A 19,553-nucleotide genomic window follows, 5' to 3' on the forward strand; every position below is an offset into this window, starting at 1 on the left:
ACATCAGGGAACTGGTCCAGTTTCAAAATAATCATTTTTGACTGGGCAAAGACTGGGTGCATTCAGCTACCACTGCTGCCAAAATAAATTCCTATTAATATTCAGATCACTGCTCTTCTCAGCCCAGGAAAGGTGATACAAAGACAAAAGAAATAGTAGCTCCATTAGAGAAACATGGATCTTAAGATTCTTAACAAACTCTTTCAAAGGGGAAAGAACACCAAGATGCTTTTGCTGATGCCAAAGATAAGGCAAAAATCTTTCTCTGGGACATTTTAAATCATTCTGTTTCACTTCACTTACTCCATAATAATTTTGCTGCATATTTATCTGAGAAAATTAAAAGTGAGATCTATTTTTATACAAAGTTAAGCTTTCATGCAATGTTTTAGTACCAAACGGGTGATTATAATTCCTCATGGAAAATTCATTTCACTTATTTCTTTTCAATTTCAGAATAGACCTGTGGTCCCAGAAATACTGCAGCATTTTTGTACACATGATCTCCTGGCTTGGCCACTTACCAATTAGCCAGTATTAACTGACTCGGTATTAACTGATTCCTGCAGAAACTTTCTCCAGTTAGAATCCTGATTAAGGCCATCACTTTAAACCCCACTCAGTCCAAGCTTGTATCTCTTGTGCTAGCAGCATGACAAATAGCAAACCTAATATTGTGGACTGCTGACTAGACAAAAATGAGGAGAATCAGATTCCAAGAGCACAAATCCATATGATTGCAAGACACAGCTCTCTTTATATTTAGTTAGTTAGATATGCAGTAAATCAGACTTGACTTTTCTACAACTTACTATCTTCTATTTTGTTAGACTTTTCTACTTGGTAAGAAGTACTTCTGAAGTTACGGAAAAGAAGTTGTGGAAAGAAGTTGCAAGAGAGTGCTGAAGTTTTGTTTTAACATCTTTGAAATTAAACTGACAACAACAATGAGGAAATGATACAGAAAGAGACTGGATTTTAGACTTAATTTAGAATTCTTATTTACGTACACAGTGAATGTGGATATGTTATAAAAGGAAATTGGATTTAATCCTAAGGGAGTAAGTCCTGAAGGCATAATCTGTCTTGACTAAAATATCCCTGTCAACAATCCACCAGGAGTATAAAACTATTCTTGTGGGAATCCTTAGAAATTAAAGCATTAAAAATGTGTGGCAAACTGAGGTACAGGAAAATAAATGAAAGTGGCAAAGTGGGCAAGCAAATATATGTTAAAATGAAGGATTTGAAAAGGACATGAAAAAAAGGAAGAGGCATAAAATCCAAAGGGTCAAAACTGTAGGTTAAAAATGTACCAACCACTGAGAATAACTTGCTTTAAGTGAAAATTAACTGGCAGAATTCCATATTAGACCTTTTATTTTATTAGTAAGGAAGGAATAGGTCCATGCTGAACATTCTGCTCAAAATCCAGCACAACGTATCTGTTGGTTTCACTGTGCTGCTGCAAAAGTGACACAACCCAGAGGTTTGCATAATAACTTCTCAGCAAGATTTTCTTTGTAATCTTTAGTTGCTCTAATTTTACTTTCACGTAAGGTTAGATAAGTAATAAAATAAAAACCCAAAAAGCACGATTGTGTTAAATAATATAGTATATTATGCTTTTCCATTAAAATGGTGTAGACAGCTTTCCATGAATTATCAGTTCCTTGCATCAGACCAGGCGAGCTCTTGTCTTGTTCCTCTTGAATGCCACAGGAGGGCATCGAGTGACGTCAACAGGAACAGAAGCAACCTCTTGAATATTATTGTTTCTTAATTCATCTTTATAACTTTTTAAAGTATCATTACATTATTCCCATCTGAATACATTCAGTCGTTGTAGGAAATCTTGTCTCAAGCTTTGAGAGAGAAAGCTATTTGAAAAACATTTGGGTGTACTGTCTGCTTCCAGGTATATTCCAGAGTGACTGCCCAAAGTCTGTGTTAGTCTGTACATATGTTAGTGTAAATGAGATAAGTAGGTGACCATTTTTATTTGCAGAGGAATTAGATAAAGCTATCTAGAGTTAAGTTTTAAGTTTTTTGCCTTTATATCATCCATTTACCATCATGGTGGCCACACATCGAATCCCAGTGTACTGCTTTGAAAAAGCACCCATCTTTCCCTATATTTTTGTGACTGAAACAGATGAAGCAGATAGCATATCCAATAACTGTTGGGATGCATTTTTCTTTTTCTCTTACTGCACTTTGCAACAACTTGCTATTTCAAGATACAAATAGGGAATCAGAAAATTAGTACCAAAGGAATAGAAATTGAATTTTAAAGAACAGAGGTGAGCATTACTTTGACAGTAGTTCAGATCTGTCCGAGCCACTGTATATATAAAGATAGAATCTTCTTGTGGTGTGATGGAAATGTATAAATAGACTGCCCAAGTGTCAAGTAGTTAGTAATGTTTAGTGTAGCTATAACTAGCTCAAGGCTGGGTCTTTCAAGTGACACACACTCAGAATTACCATGTTAATGGCATCGTGGCCTGCATCAGAAACAGCATGGCCAGCAGGACTAGGGAAGGGATTTTCCCCTTGTATGCAGCACCGGTGAGACTGCATCTCAAATATTGTTAAATGTTAAAATGAAGGGCTTTACAAAAATATTGTTTTCAGTTTGGGACCCCTCACTACAAGAAGCATATTGAGTTGCTCAAGCACGTGCAGAGAAGAGCAACGAAGCTGGTGAAGGGTCTAGAAAACAAGACTTCTGAAAAGTGAGGAAATTGGGGTTGTTTGGTCTGGAGAAGAAGAGTCTGAGGGGACACCTCATTGCTCTCTACAGCTACCTGGAAGGGAACCTCTCGTTTCAGAAGACAGATGAAGGTCTTTTACAATATCTACTGCTCAGCTGAATATTTGGTTTCAGCTCCAACAGAAAGCTAGATTCAGCACATTGAGGCCCTCCATTCTTTCTTCATTCATTGTTTAGGCATTTCGGTCACGACTCAGCAAAACACTCAAACACACACTTAAGTACTTTTTTTATTTATTATTGCAATTTATGGTGCTTTTAATTCATATCTGAACATGTTTGAGATAATCCTCATTTTATAGATCAGAAAAGCAAATTGTCAAGAGAGAAGATAATCTCTTCATGGCTACTCAGGAAGCAAGAGAGAAAACCACATTCCAGTGTCATTTCCTATTTTCCAACTCCTAGCTCATGCTTCTGTATACAAATGGCACTGGTGAATCTCACTGATTATTAGCCTTCTGTTGTTAGAGAAATACAAATGAAATATGGTAAGCATTTTTATTTCTTGAATAGTGGGAGATAAATCAACACGGTTTCCTCTAATTAGAATGTTATGATCAAAATTAGTCTAGAAGCAATTCTGTGTTAATCTCCATATATTTTATTTCTGCAACATGTTAATTTTACATCATGAAAAGAATTTCTGTTCATTGTTCCCAATGAATGATCAGACTTGATTTTCTTCCAGGAAAGAAACTACGCTTTGACTTGTAATTTGGCTATTTACAGTCCTCATGCTTATTGTGTTGTACGTTATAACATTTACAACATAATATTGAACTTGTTTTCACTGGGAATATTTTCAATAGGAACATGGGTTCATTAGTAATATGCTGTGTGATTCCTAGTTGCAACGAGCAAGCCGTCACCTTCAATCTTGAAGAGTCATGTTATGCCCTTCAAAGCTCATAAAAACAAATAGTAAATGCAAATAAATGCTCTTGTTTCAATGTTGAGACCTTGTTGGTATTTAACGGAGTTCAGTATGAATTATCCCAAATAGCACAGTGACTTAAAATAATTCTTTAAATCTTAGTTCTTTAAATTATGGGTATTCATATTGAAAACATCAAACATCTCTATTTCTATTGTTCTTCATTTGAATGCCAACACTACTTCTCCTTGTTTATCTTCCTAAATGCTTTTTAATATTTTTCTCATCAGATTGATGTCCTCCAGATAATGTCTTTGTTCTTGTTTACTAAAGCCCCTTTTTTTTAGTGTCTTCAATTAAATCTATTAAAATGATTGACATCATAGTGGTTCTTCATCTCGTGTATTGTACGTAAGTAATAACGTACATCATTTCATCAGACCATTTATAAAAATGGACTGCATCTCTTCATTTTGAAGAAAAACAATACATTTTATACAAAACTGAAGCATCCCAGACAGTTTTTCTTTGGAGTGACTATTAGAATCAAGCTTTTGCTGATAACAATAGATAGATTTTAATACAGAAGTTATCATGCAATGTTTGTGTCTTTATGTAAGTAACTCACTTTATTTTCAGTGGAATTATTTGCTTCAGTTAGAGTTTCAGGGTCAGACCAATCACGTTGAGCTTTATAAACTCCATCTACTGAAAAGCTTAATTCTGTAAAATCAGAATTGCCACCCCAAATTCACTGTTTTATTCATTTTTCTCTCTCATTGATAGCAAGAGGAACCTGCTTTTGAGCTTTCTGTTTTGCAAGAACATGGTGTAATTTGGCATAACTCTTCATAGTTCTCATTTGTGTTGGTTCAGCTGTATGTCTCACACATGCCCACTCGATTGTGAGTAAAATCCCCAAATATCAAATGTCATAGATTTAGTTTTAAATATGAAAATCATTTAATGCAAGATTATTTTGATGTATGTGGTTAAAAAAAATCCTACTAAATTATACGAGTCTAATTTGTACTATTGGTTACTGATATAAATGTAAATTATCATCTTTCTAAGAAAAGGATGGAATCTGATTTTTCCACAACACCCTGCTCATATGATTTAATAATAAGTACAAAGGAAAATAACCTTAACTGTACCTCTTCAAGATGGTCAGCATTATCACATGAAGATGAAAATACGAGCCGGTGAATGCAACATAGACTGTAAATAGTAGAAGCAGTGCATTCTTGTGTTTATATCCTAAGATCCCAGGGCTTTTTTCCCTGTTGAAATTACTGGAAGCAAAGAGGACTGAGTTCTGGTGACTGATCCAAAACCCAGTGAAGTCAGTAGGGATACTCTCTTTCATTTCCATGGCATTTTGATTAGACCCCTGGAGAGGACTAGCACTGATAGCTGAAGTGCTGTGAATTAATCAGACTGCATCTGCAAAATGTGCATAGAAGTCGACAAGTTCAGTACATGCTATTACTCACAGTTCTCTTGGGGGGTGAAAGGTATTTATCTTTTCATCAAATATTAGCTTCTTACCTTAAATGTTTGTTTATTCACCTTAAACTAAATCCTTATCCTGAGGAGTCTCAAGCAGGGCATGGCTGATGTTCATTTCCTTCCTTCCCTCTAGAAACAAGAACTTTTCTGTCTCTCTTTGCCCATCCTTCTCTGACCTCCCTTAAACAGGTCCCATTGTCACCATGCTTATCATGCACCCCCGGTGGCAAGGCTTGCTTTTTCCAGATGCTTTTCCATTTAATTCATGCTATTGCTTGTACTCACACATGTTGAAAGTTGTGTGTTTACAAATCCTGTGCTTAAGTTTTCTTACACAGTCTCCTGTGTTCTTGAAGGAACTTGACTGGTTTCCAGCCACAGTGAGGGAGCAGGAAGCAGGGAAAATACGCCCAGAGAAACAGAGTGAGGGCACCAGGGATCTCTCAGAAAGCAGCGATAATGCTAATCAGCACATATTCAGACTAGGGTAGGTCAATCTCATGCATCTTTTTTGCAGACAGGATCCTTCTTTTACAATTTAATCACTTGGGAATCAGGAAAAGCTGAAATTCAATGTCATAAAGAGAATATGGTCAGATATTTTTATGGTGTGACATCGCAAACACCTATAACAATATTTTGCTTACATACAGTGCAGCCGTTGCTCAACACAGTAATATATAGGCTTCCGAACATTAAAAATACAGAACCATCCAGTATTCATCTACTATGAACTTACTATGCTTTAAACAACAAAACAAAAAATAAAAAGCTGTAATATTAGAGGTAGAGAGGTTGTTTCTGGAGGCGTATTTTTCAAGATTTATAGTCCTTGATAGATTTCAATAGGTGGTGCAACAAAAGCTGGTTGCTGCATGTAACTTTCACCTGTAAATTATTTGGCTCTTCTCATGCTGAAAGACTCATGCAAGGTGCTTGCAAACATAACCACCTGTTAGTTGTTTCAGAGAAATGAGGTGAAGTGAAATTCAGAAGGTAGGGATATGGTCTGATGGACAGCACAAAGACGCACAAATCAGCATTTATAAATTCTTTTCTCATTGCCACCAATGACTTAGGGTGTTATCTGGGGAAAATTTCTTCCCAGCTCTGTCCTGTAGTTCCCACTTTTACAAAATAGTATTACCCGAAAGGAATTTCTTTAAGCACAATTAATATTTGTGACATGTTTTGAGAATCTCATCCAAAAGCTGCTGTAACTTTACAATCTGTCATCATATTGTAGTAACTGTTTCTGGGTCATTTGACCCACTTCTGAAATCCATCCCACTGACATAAAATGCAACATAAGAAGGCACAGAGAAAGAATGCACTTATGAATTAGTGGGCTCAGTGGACAGCCTAAGAATACTACCAGAATAAATGACCACAAATATTGGATAATTATTTCTCTCGTCTTGGACATAGCACTTTCCATAGCAGAGACTATGAACTTTTTAAAGCATTAGGTCAGTTTTTGATTTAATAGATTATCAGGCCTGCTTAACCAGAAACTGGCTTACCTTTGAGATTTCGTATCCAAGTCTTGATCCTGCCCAGTCTTGTTTAGTTTATTATGAATGTGGATGAGATCACTTCCTCAGATGACACAGAAACAGAACACTTAGTACCTTCTGTAGTTAAAAAAAGATTCAGTTTATGATATTGTGTGATAAGAGGAAAGGACTCTTTTGGGCATGTGGTCGGCAGAATAACCAGTCAGTATTAATGTTCTGGGGCGCAGCTGTCCCCAGGCTGCACCTCCTGCTTACTTCAAGGCCATGCAGTGGTTATGTACTTTCTTGCCCCTGGCTATGACAAGGGTAAGCACATATTTCTGTGTTTGTCCTACCAACTAGCTTCTGACCGACTTGTTAAATCAGAACAGCAAAAGTAGAGTAAATGTAAATAAGCAATTGCTCTTTTCTGTGTAGTCTGAACTGTGCGGGAGGTATGCCTTGGGTACTGGTGTCTTCCCATTGCCATCTGGTTGCCTACTTCTGTTCCTCTCTCAAAAGTACACTTGAAAAGCACTGGTTTGTTGGAGGACTTTGTACACATAGGATACTCAGGAGGTGAATGCAAGGATTCTGATCAAATGAATATTTTAAGAACTATTTATTTTCTAGCCTTCTAGAGGAGATAGTTGTAAGAGGTTTTGGGGACATATTTCCAGCAAGTTTGTCCAATTTTAACATGGACTTCTCTTTACCATCAGAGCTACTGTTACTTGCAGATTGATCTGCTTGTGAACAAAATCATCTGTTCAAGGGGACCTATCTTTTTAGATTCAGAATGTCACAGTCTTACTTTTGTTTGAACTATTTCTCTCTTTTTGCATTTCAGGTGTTTGTGTTTGCTTTTGCCTTTTGCGGTGAATTCTCAGACACCTCATATCAAATTTGGGATATATATTTAAATATTTAGTGGGTGGTTAGATTTCTGGATTTTCTCTGTCCTCTTTCATTCATGAAAGATCTTCCTTAAATCCAGAAAAGGTATATTTGGAATGGAGGGTATCCTTCACAAGAATTCTCATTGCTTAGCAAGATGGAGTTCGTGCTTCCCATCAATTTTATGTATATATATATTTATTTTTTTTTCAGATATGTTCGGTCTCTTTGCTCTTCCATTTGTGTCCTTCCTCCATCAAAGCCCTCCTGTATCTCCCATTTTCTTCTACCTTCCTTTTCACTCCTTTTTCTCTACTCCCTTTTTGCCATCTCCCTCTTGTTGGCACTATTTTCCCAATTGCATTCCCCTTTATCTTTCTGCTATCTCAACCAAAGCCTATTAGTTCTTCTTTCTCTGGAGCCCTAACGAAGAATGAAGGTGATATCCTGCTTACTTGCATTCAGTCTCTAGCTGCCCAACAGACTTTGTAAAACTTCAGTGTCTCTATGTAACGTATAGTTTGGCTATACTGTTTCTTCTTACCCAACATATACGGGTCACAGAATATATCCAAAGTCATACCTGATTACTTCAGTTATAGAAGTAAAGTTTTGTATATCATTTTAACTATTACTAGCTTTAAAGACCTAAAACCCACAAAAACTGAGTTTGATTCTGTTTCGGGATGTGTACTATTAGCAATGTTGTCAGTTACAGTTCTGTTAGAGAGAGTCAGATATATTAGTGTAATTTCAGTGGCAGTAAAGAAATTACAAACGATGTGTGTTTGTGTAATTTTGCCTGCATATATGTGTGCCTGTGAGTATATATACATAAGTATTTGTAGACAATTATACAGAGGCAACAGTGATGTGTTTCTAGTGATAATGTGCATGTAAAAAGGAATGAAACCTGGCTTTGGAGCAGGACTAGTAAAAAAAGAACTGTACTTGCTCTGAAAGACAAGCTAAGTAAATACACTTGGAACTCTTCTATGTCATTTTCGACATTTAAAAACTGGAACTGTAATTTTAAAGTTTTGCCATGTATTTGCCCTGTCTCAAAGCCCTACATAGTGTCATGCATCAGAAGACTCATACTTTCTTCTAGCAGCCCCTAATAATACTTTTAAACTAGAATTGTATTACATTAGACAAATAAAGTGATTACGATGCTAGTGGCGATAGCCTACTAGGCATGGTGAACCTCTGATCTTCGGTCATTGCAGGTCAGTTGTTCCCACATCTCAGATCAGTGGGAGAGATCATATATTGAATGTGAACTATCTTTTCAGAAGATGACTTAGCTTTTTTCTTGGCTAACTTCTTTAAGTCAGAGAATCATTATTGTCTGCCATTTTATCTGTTGTCATTAACTGCTGACTTTCACATATTAGGGCCTTTTAACTAAATTCACATGTCCGTAGATCAGCTGAAAGTTTAGTACTGGGGGAGGTTACATTTTACTAAATAAGGACCATTAATTTGTTACAACTTCCCATGTTTTGGTAGTGTTAGAAATGTCAGCCCTACAAAGGCACTGCTGTGTAGTGTTTGTGGTTTTTGATTGCCTCAAAATGATTGTACTTCTTTGTGTACACAACTAACATTTTCTTTCCAAAATGCATTAATCATTATTAATTTTGTATCTCTATAGACTCTTAATGTGACTGAAGAAAAATTTGTATTAGAAACACTTGCTGGATGCATAGAATATAAATCCTTATTGGATGTAGTAGTCAATGCCTTTTTTGTTCGAGATGGGAAATACTGTCTGATTTCTGAGCGTAATCTCTATGTAGGTAAGTTTTCTTTAAAACAGCAAATGTGTTTAACACAAAACTTTAAAAAATATTATGTTATTAGTGCAGGTGTTATTATCATTGTGCCTAGTGCAGCATGAAATACAGGACCTTTTCCCATGGCCTTATGATCTAAAGCCTAAATCCTGAGGTTGTTATTTAGTCTGGATTCTCACAGGTGTTAGCTGAATATTTACCTAAGAATGTTCTGCAGAATATGCCAGAAGACTAAGGTAATTGTAACATGCAGGTGGAAAATGACATCGCTGACTACAAGAAATATCTTGAAAGCTCAACTATCACTTTAAAAAATATTATTCAATGTTTTCCCTTTATTGCCTTCTAATCTAATACCTCTGCCATTCAGATGTGAAACTGTATAACAAAGCTTTGTTTGTTGAAGGACACAGCATGTCTCACAGAAGGAGATACGCTGCTTCTATCCATACATGGACTTCTTCGTTAGTGGCCATCACAATAACGTTTGATAGATTTCTATCTTGTCTCTGTGAGATAAGTCAATTATCTTCCTTTTGTTAGTGACTTGGTTAAAATCAGTTACAATACTACTACCTCTGATAGTATGAGCTAGTTAATCAGACTAGTTACTATCACTGATATTATAGGCATTAAGAAATGATGTCAGGCATTAAGAAATACATTACAAAGTCATCTTTAAATCTTTTTGTGCTATGAACTTAACATAACTGAGGTTGAGTTATAAAGTCCATAAAGAAATTGGAATCACGAATTGCACTGGCATTGTTTCTCTGAGTCTTACATATTCTGAAGTTTTGTAGGTACTTTGTAAAGTCCAGTCAGTTTAATTCAAAGTAGTTGAAAATACTAAAAATGTATTTAATATACATACATCTACATTTTGTGTTCTAAAAGCTATTACATTTTAACTGTAATTCTGGTTGCTAATGCCACAGTCCCAGGAAAAGCATAGAAATCTAAATCAAATAACAAATTAAATGGAACCTAAACTGTCAGATGAAATTAATGGTATATTGAGTTGATTCTAAATGATAATGCTTCATTGTCTCCATTTCTGCAAAGCCATGTTTTTCAGTGTCTGGGGCACATATATTACAACTTTAAGCTGAGTGTTGCTGTAATTGGATTGTCAGGACTGGTCCACACAAAAGCCTCCATTAATCATGGGCAAAGGGGAGACCCCGGAAGATTTTCCTTTATCAACAAGTTGAGAGTCTAAGGTCATTGGCTTAGATTTTTTTAAGCTGCTTGTGATTCCCTTTACCAAGCTGCATTGACACTTAAATGATCAAAGCTGCTTATAAAGGCTGTTGCTATGTGTTAGCAGATTTGAATTTAATAAAGCTTGTAGGAGATAAATGTGTACTGTACTAAGACTGCTTAAATATGTTGCTATGCTAAAGCACACGACTGAAGTCTAACGATACACTGAGTTGGCTGCAGCATATTGGTCAGGAATTACTGATTTCATCATTACTATTTGGTGGCAGCTAAAGTGCTGCAGTGCAAGTGAAGTCTGATTGATCCAAGTGAATAAGGTCAAATAAAAGCTGATACAGGAACTCGTGAACTTTACAGGTCCATTAAAATCTGAAAGCACTGACTCTTCCCGTATCAAATTGTATACATGCCAGAAGGGGATGCGAAAATCAGATTGGGACTTCCCAGACACTCCACAGTTTTAAAGTCTGGTTTTATAATAATTCAGAATAAAAACAAAAATTACAACATTTACTGCAAAAAGGTCACTTGAAAAAAAAAAAGTAAATGAAATACTAGAGATATATTTTATGTTTGAAATTTTTGTTTTATATAATTAACTCTGATTTTGTAACAGAATAATAAGAGTTATCCTCTCTAACAATATTAAAAACAGAATATGTCAAAAAATCCAATATCAAAACTGTTTTTTAGTCATCTCTTTACATTAAATTTTGTCAGAATAAGTTTTTCTTTCAGAAACTTTTCAGTTGTGTCTGTCAGGAGCCTTTTGACTCCTGTTTTTCCTGCCTTACTGCCAGATTAACACTGAATTTCGCTGATGGAGCATGCAGATACTTGGTGTATAAGATGGTACTACTACCAAAAGAAATGGGCTGCCTGTGTCTTCATCGCTGGCCACTCATTCTCACCTGCATGAGTTAGAACAAGTGTTCAGCAGCCATCCAGTGAACTGATCAAGAAATTGCTTCAGTAAAATTCACAGCCTGAGTTAACTTGGCTTTGTGGGTGACTGTACTTGCCCAAGAGAAGAAACACCAGGAAGTAAAAGGGGGAATGGGAACAAGCATTCAGGGGTTGACAGAGCTGCTTGTTTTAGTGGTGATGTTGGCAGAATGAAATGACTGCAAAATCACGGCAGGATTTTAGAGGATTCCAAACTCTGCTCTGGTAGATCTCCCAGTTTTGCAAAAAGATATTTGCAGGCATCCAGAGGACCTCTGTGCATGACTTTGGATAACTACGCTTGTTTTACATTTTTCGTGTAAGTGGACAGATCCTCAGCTGTTACAATTTCTGCATAAAATTCTACATGCATTCTACATAAAATGGTAGATTTTCACTTGCTTAGATCTAACTCAAGAAACACATAACATATTTATATGAACCACAGCATAGTCAGAATGCTAATGAACAGAGGGTTAATATTATAACTTCCTATTACAATTTCTCATTGTCAAGCACTATATTGCCCAGGTAGATAAGCAATACTGAAGATTGTTTAAAAATAAAGTAACAATCTAAATCCTAGAGCATGTTGACTATAAGGTATATATTTACTAGAATTTTCTGCTGCATTTTAAATATATTTATCTTTTGATAGTTATTTGCTATTTGGCAACTTTTCAACTGGAAGAGCTCGGTCTTCAGCACTTCAGCAGAATTGTGAAATCTCTGGACACTGCAAAAATGCATAAGGTAATGATAGTACAATTTTTTTTCAACAATTAGTGTTTTCTTCATTGTGTTTGATTAATCAGATGAATTCTCAACTTTTAAGATCATTTAAATTGAGAAATTAGTGTTACTTTCAGTTTAAATTCAGAAATAAAATGGGAAATTATTATTTTCTTATCACAAAAATCTTGATTTTCTGTACTTATGCAGTGATTATCTCATATTCAGTCAAATATCAAGTTAAAATGTATTTTTTATCATCTGAGAAAGTAGAATAAATATGGGATCTACAGTTCATGTGGTTTACAGTTGTCCCTCTAGCTTACATACTCACTCTTGGCTCTGCTTGCTTTTGTTCTTTGACTTCAGGCAGTAGTTTTTGCTGTACACAAGGAATCGGTTGAAACTTGTAGTTCTTGCCAATTTGTGTTCTTTCTTTCCCTAAACAACCCACTGCCGCTTTGCTTATCAAGCTTTTTGCCCTTCCATTGCTTTTTTTCCTTTCCAAAAAAGCACAGTTGCTGGTTTGGAGCTATGTACCAGTTACATGTACCAGTTACCTCATTACAACATATATGCAATTCCATTGCTGCCAAATAGAAATCATGACAACAAAGTTCTGCCTGCCTTTTCCTCTCTGGAGTCATCGGTTTGGATTTCTCTCCTCTACTTGTTTGCTAATTTTCATGAAACTTGTGGAAATGTAAATATACTTTGCTTCTCTTTCAAAATGGTTGAAAGTGCTGATTATCTTAAAAGCTACATTATAAAGTCAGGGAGAGGGATAAACTGACTGACAGTGCTTTCCCATAAGCCCTGTTTTCTTGGGAAAATAGGCTAAAAATTAAATTACTGGTGACATACATATGTAAGCTTTGATCATCTGGATGTTTCAAAGCATGTCCAAACACAATGTTTGAATAGCAAGTGTATAGGCTTCTATATAAATGTGAGATTCAAGGGATAGGCAAATTCTAGTAATTAATATTCAAAAGGCTATGGTTTTTCCTTATTCTGATTACACTGAATGTTCATGTGGATGCCTGTGTCTTTTTCATAAGTACAGTTGCTTTGTAATACATAGAGAGAAAGAAGGTTAGGTTGTCTGCATAATGCTTTTAGGAACACTCAACCCTCTGGTCACTTTGTTTTGATGGGCTTACCATGGAATGTTTTTTATTAATTCCATTGAGAGGAAATATATATATATATTTCATTAACTGCTAGAAAAAACAGAGAAGTGCCTAGAAGAATTACCATAATCTGATAGACAGACAAATCACTCTCTGTCTAAATGCTCTCCAGCCCCTTCTTTGGTAAACATCTTAGAAGCAAGCCACTGGATTGGATGCGTCTTGAGCTCATTCAGCCAGCAACACAGTCTTCCCACTTCATGACAGTTATCTCTTGTTGATTCCATTCACCTAGCTTTATATGGCTTACGTGCCAGTACCCTGACGTTTTACTTCAGACAATTTCTATCTCCTTGTCTGGAATAATTTTTCTCTGATAGGGAAGTGCTGCATGTGTGATGATCCGCACCTGCTACTTTTTTTTTTCCTGTAGATATAATTTTGCTTACTTCAGTATCTTACCAGATCCTCATCACCACAGCATCTAGGTTTTCTTCTCTTGCATTACAAGAGATCCTTTGTCTGCAAAGTAATGCTAGAGTGTATTAATGCACCTGCAACAGAGGATTTAGAAGCAGCATTTGGTCCCCCAGCAACAGTGACAAAAACAGCAGAAGGCAGATTTGCAGCCTTAGCAACAGCCTGAAGTTGTCAGAAATTTGGGATTCTTCTTCAGGATGCTGACCTGTAGATATTGCCTGATGACTTTTGTATCTGAGTTCGGTTGAGGTGCAAAATAATTATTCACTTATATTTACTTAGAAAAGATTTGCTTGGATTAAATGAGAAATGTTTCTGCACATTACAGGCTGACTGGAATTTTCTTAATTGTGCAGATAAATCTTACGCAAATTAGTAGTCTTCATGAAATTAAAGGCACTGTTCTTATGAATGAGATCTACTTGTGTGAGTAGACCTTCTTCTTACGGGTCTGCATGACGGAATCCATTTGAATCAAAGTCAGTGTTTCCCTATGATTCGTGTATGTTCAAATATTTTCATTTAGGCATAATATCAAGGCAGAATAATAATGGTACCTCATTCATACATGTTCATCTGCTTGAACAGAAAATTATAAGCTTATTCTGTAACGTTAAGAATATATGCAAGAATTCTTTGTGATTTTATACTGACAGAATCATTGGATAAAACCCAATTTTGTAACCTTAGCAGGATTGTTCTTCTAAGAACTTAGCTGTGCACGCTTGCTCAAGCCTATTTTCATGTTCTATTATTCATACATTTTATTCTTTTATTTCTGTGATAAAATTTAAGGGTTTGTATGTTAGAGAAAAGATGCTTGAAATAAAAAGTTGAAGTAAACGGGTTTATAATTTCATACTTGCCTTGTAAAAAAATGCAAATAAGTAGCATATTCCCTCTAGCACTCAACATGTTTCATTCTATTTCACGTTCTGATTTATACCAACAGCAGTGAAGTCCTTTATAAAGAATTTCTGAGATCTGCAAATGAAATTACTATATAAGAACCGGGTATTGTTATTGCTGTTATGATGAGGTAGGAATAGTAGGACAAGATCAGCCTCCTGGAGGATAAAAGGGCAAAATAAATCCAAGCTGGGTCAAACAGTGGCAGAAGTATCTGGGACCAGGCTAGGACACTTTGCTCCAGAGCTTCAAATCAGGATCCTCAAAATGGAATTTCTGATTACTATTTCTTGGTAGGAAAGCCTTCTAAAGAGTTTCTTGCCTTCCTTTTCATTTCCGTGTTGCAGTTAAAAGGTATAATCTTACAGGTAATTCAACTTCAAGTGAAGAACAATAGTGAAAGAATCAACAGGTGAAGAGAAGAGTGAACAGGAACCTCTTTGATTGCCTTTGCTACTACAGCAAATATCTGTGGTTGCATACAGCCAAAATTATCTCATTCTCAGGTAGTGGCTGATCTGTATGGAGAACCTGAATCTACGGTTTCTTGCAGTTGATTCTTTAACTCAAGAATCAAAAGCTTATGTTGTGAATATAAAGATGACTTCACGGATGTAGAGATAATCCCAGAAGAAGAAACTTCCCATTGTTTCATTTCATTTTTAGAAATAATCTCGCTGTATAAAAACATATTAAGAGACTATTAGCAGGGCATGTTCAAATTCTTATAAGCAAGGCATTAATTTAGCCCACCTGTACAAATGCATTACAAAACAGTCAAGTTTTACACCCTTGTTCAATCTTACCACAGCCAGAGAAAGGTAAAATAGTAAAAATGGATACAATTTCTGCTGTAATTCCACCACTTTCAGAGGAGAAATTAATCTGGCTCATCATGCTTTGTGAGTAGTGAAACTCTCGGGCTTGGAACATTAAAGACAGAGGACCAGTAAACAGAACAATGCTGTTACCAAAGTGACTGTCCAATGGCTTCTCTAAGGAGAAAGATACTGGTAATATCTGAACAGAAATCTGAGAACTTCAAGCTGTATTTTGCTGCTGTAAAAGCACAGACTGATAATATTGGGGTTGACACCTTGGTCATGTGTGGCCAAAGAGAAAACAGAAATATAAGGTATTTTTTTCAAGTAATTCAGTTCACAAAACACAGAAGTTTCTACTGTTAAGAAATGAAATGTGCTATGGTTTCCTGGGCCTGATTCTGCCCAGATTCGCCATCTGTGATGAGAATTATCAAAGCCAAGATTGTGGATTTGGGTCCAGACAGCCCAGGGTCAGAACCAATGTCTGGTAATCCCTGCATTACCACTGGCAATCCCTGCATTGCCTGGATAACCATTCCAGGGCAGCATTCCAAGTGTTCTTCCACATGAGGCATTTTGAGCATATCCATATTATAGCATTTCTCAGGGGACTGTGACTAAAACACGGAACACTGTAATATACATCCCAGTAACTATCTGATTACACAGTTAACCACTCTGTAGCTCATAGGAATACGTCATAGCATCCATCCATCACAGAATTATCCATTTGTCCTAATACAGTGTGAAATGTTAATAAGGAGAACATAACTGGAGTTGCAGTGAGGGGCCTCAAGGGATCATAGCCAGCTGTTTAATACAGCAGCCAGAAATCACTGACTGTATGCTTTTATTAGTTTCATCTGCCTTGAAGAGGTAGTTGCAAGTACTTTGTAAAGGGTTATTAAAGCAAATATTTAGAAGACCTAGACAGAAAAGATCAGTCAGGGAGAGCTCAAATAACAGTAATTCAGAGGCTTAGTTTCATGTGACAATGTAATAGACGATTGATTGAAGGCTCTGAGGATGGAGTAGGCTGTGTAAGAGGAATACTGAGGACACAGCGAGGGCGGAGGAGTTCAACTTGACAAAAACCAATGAAAGAAAACTGGAGGATCTACAGAACACCACCTGCAGTGTTTCCACATCAGCTTCTTCTATGAATTCTCTGAATACCCAGAAATTTGAAACTACTTCTACCCTCAGGGTCTGCCTCTTTTTAAGTATGCTCATGTTCAATCCACCCTTGTATATACACTTGCTTACACACATGGGGTTTAAAAACACATTTTTGATAAACTTTGGGTATAGTTGAGGCCTTCTATAAGGTAAGAAGAGTACTTTGGCAATGGACATGATTCTCTGGGTCTATAATCATATCTACACCTGGGATACCTGGATGTAATATTTGTTGTGATAACTGCTAGAAGTAGTGTATGTGCAGTGCATTGATTCTCCTAGAGACTATGAACTTTTCGCATTTTATTTATACATTGCATAAGCACAAATGATTATGTTACGTGGAAAATGAAAGCCAAGATGCATGTATTGTAGAGAAAGGTCCTCCATAAGAAGAAATAATAAGTTTCTAGTACAATGGGATGAAATGCATTCGTTTATCATATACCTAGCAAACTCAGCAAACTGAACTTGGAAACAGAAAAAAAAAAAAAACATTGCAATTTGACAGTTAATTTATAGTCCTGCTTTTAGGGATGAAATTTCTTCTGGACAGTGTGTTGATACAACAGCAGCTGCAGTTTTGGGGAAGAACAGTAATTTCTAAACATGGATGAGAATCCAAGGTGGTAGTATTCACTTTGACATTTGGTTGTTGATCAGTCATTTAACTCTACCAAAAGTGCAACAGGTGAAAATAAGACTAAATTTGCAGGCTAATTCCTTGGAAATGGTCACAACAAGACTATAGATTTCAAGTAGCAGGATTTCTATGCCTGTTGAACATCTGCAGCAAACACCTGGAGTCAAATCTGTATTGTTTGTAGCTGACTTATTCATGGGGCTGTGAGCCATCTTGAGCCTGGCACCACGTGTGAATTAAGAAGCTGCCTGCTAGTCCTCCAGAACAAAAAGCTCTATATGAAGACCTATATGGCTCTGTGGAAAACAACACAAATAAGACATGATTGATGCCAAGTCTGAAATGATAAGTCCTGCAGTCTCCATTGGAAACTGTTCAAGTGACTGCACACAGTTTTCCAGTGTGTCCCATAATGTCTATATTATTTAGGGATCTTTTCTATTATTGTGATTATTTTAGTGTGATACTTGGATCCCTTTCACCTTGGGATATTCTATGATTCTATGGTTGCCTGTACTTCCATTTCCAATAATTTTAGTGAAAAAGTTCAGGTTCAAGTTTGGAATTTATATTGCTGTCAGTGATACATGCTGAATCTGAGGGCCATTTTTCAAGAGTGTTTCAAAAGGCTATTTGAACAGTTCAAGTCTTAAAGAAAGGCTCTTGACCTTCTGGTGAACTCTAGTGGAAAACAAAAGTTCAAATGTTAATTGCCACTTCTCCAGCATGTAGAGCCCTACAATATATGTGTGCCAAATTTCAGCTTTCTAGTTTAATGGGAATATGCCAATTAATTATATTTCAATAAAAAAAAAAAGAAACCATATTGTATAGCAAGTTTATAGTTCTCACCACTTCCCTCTACAAAGTTCCCAGGGAGTTGAAAGGATCTTAAGCAATTCAGGTGCAGTGCCAGGCCTGAGATATTTGTGGGCACCGTGGATCATCCAGCTACAGATAATCAGGAGTTGGCTACGGGAATATTAGACTTCAAAACTCTACTGTATAATTAGACTAAAATCAGTGCATTGCAGTAGCAATTATTTTTTAATAAAAACTTTTGTTTCACGATGTTTGAAGCAACTTAAAGATGCATCAAAACATCCCCATGTTGTAGCTACTAGATTTTTTAGATCATTAAAATATTTTAGTATCTATTAATGTTTCACAAAATAGGGCTGAAAGACCTGAGGCCGTCCTAGCAGAACTAAGAAAAACATACAAATATCAAGCACATGGTTATAAATACAGGGTAAAATAAAAGCAAGTTCTTCAAAAGTATTTGTAATAAACCCATGCTTTTTGTAGTTTTATGTACATCGTACCTTTAGTATCCATATTTAAAACATATCCCTTATTACTAGTTTCTTAGATTCTTCTTCAATGCCTTGTATTTGAACACATGGATAAAAGATGAATGGAGTCGGTTCTACGATTCGCTGTATGTAAAGGAGAACTGGATTGATCCACTGCTAAGGTAAGCAGTCAGTACTTAAGTAGCCTGTGGTCACCTCAAAGTTTAAATGCAACACACTGGGGAAAGCTTCTGCTGAAAATTTGATTTGCTGTTAAAGTATTTCTCCCATTGAAGTCACTGAGAACCTTTCTTGTCTTCATGAGACTATAATCCCTTTTACTTGCCCAGAGGCAAGGTTCTCTCATGGAGAAGTCCTTTCACAGCTGTTGTACATTTGTTTTTCAGTGCCCCTGCATAGATCAAACATCATACTAGCAGGTTTAAATTCTCTTAGAGAGTTCGATTCCAGCCTCATAAGTCACTTCGCCATCTGTGTGACAGTAAGCACATGGAAAAAAAAAAAAAAGAGATGTTTGATTTTCATGAGCTTGGCTTTATGCTCAGATTTGTTTATGCAAATGGTCATAAAATCCCTTCTGAGCAAATCAGATAAGCATGTAAACAAGTCTTTTAAAATTATTATTGATTTACACAATTGCAGCATCACTTAATGGTTTGAATGCTCTAAGATGCCAGGTGTGTTAGGTGGTGATACAGTAGCCTGAGTACCCTTGCCAAACTGGAACATTTTCACATGGAGAAACAGTAGCTGAATCTCAAGTTACTCAGCAGCTTGTTTTCTTTTTTTTGCCCAAGACTGAGAAATTAAA

At 36.3% G+C, this 19,553-nt stretch overlaps 1 protein-coding gene across 5 annotated transcripts in view; it reads left to right on the forward strand.

The window, feature by feature from the left end:
- Nucleotides 1-19,553, forward strand: part of CFAP99 (cilia and flagella associated protein 99) — a 57,752-nt gene that overhangs the window by 4,119 nt on the left and 34,080 nt on the right. For 3 of the 5 annotated variants that reach the window (XM_048045634.2, XM_013178629.3, XM_013178630.3), the window contains exons 3-5: nt 9,216-9,360; nt 12,185-12,279; nt 18,791-18,903. In XM_048045634.2, coding sequence (XP_047901591.2) covers nt 9,216-9,360; nt 12,185-12,279; nt 18,791-18,903 — 353 coding nt within the window. Of the gene's footprint in view, nt 1-9,215; nt 9,361-10,439; nt 10,581-11,381; nt 11,846-12,184; nt 12,280-18,790; nt 18,904-19,553 lie in introns of those variants that run through there. The other 2 variants (XM_048045649.2, XM_066996515.1) reach the window with 2 other exon arrangements.

This window comes from Anser cygnoides, chromosome 4, assembly GCF_040182565.1.
Source record: "Anser cygnoides isolate HZ-2024a breed goose chromosome 4, Taihu_goose_T2T_genome, whole genome shotgun sequence".
NCBI lineage: Eukaryota > Metazoa > Chordata > Aves > Anseriformes > Anatidae > Anser > Anser cygnoides.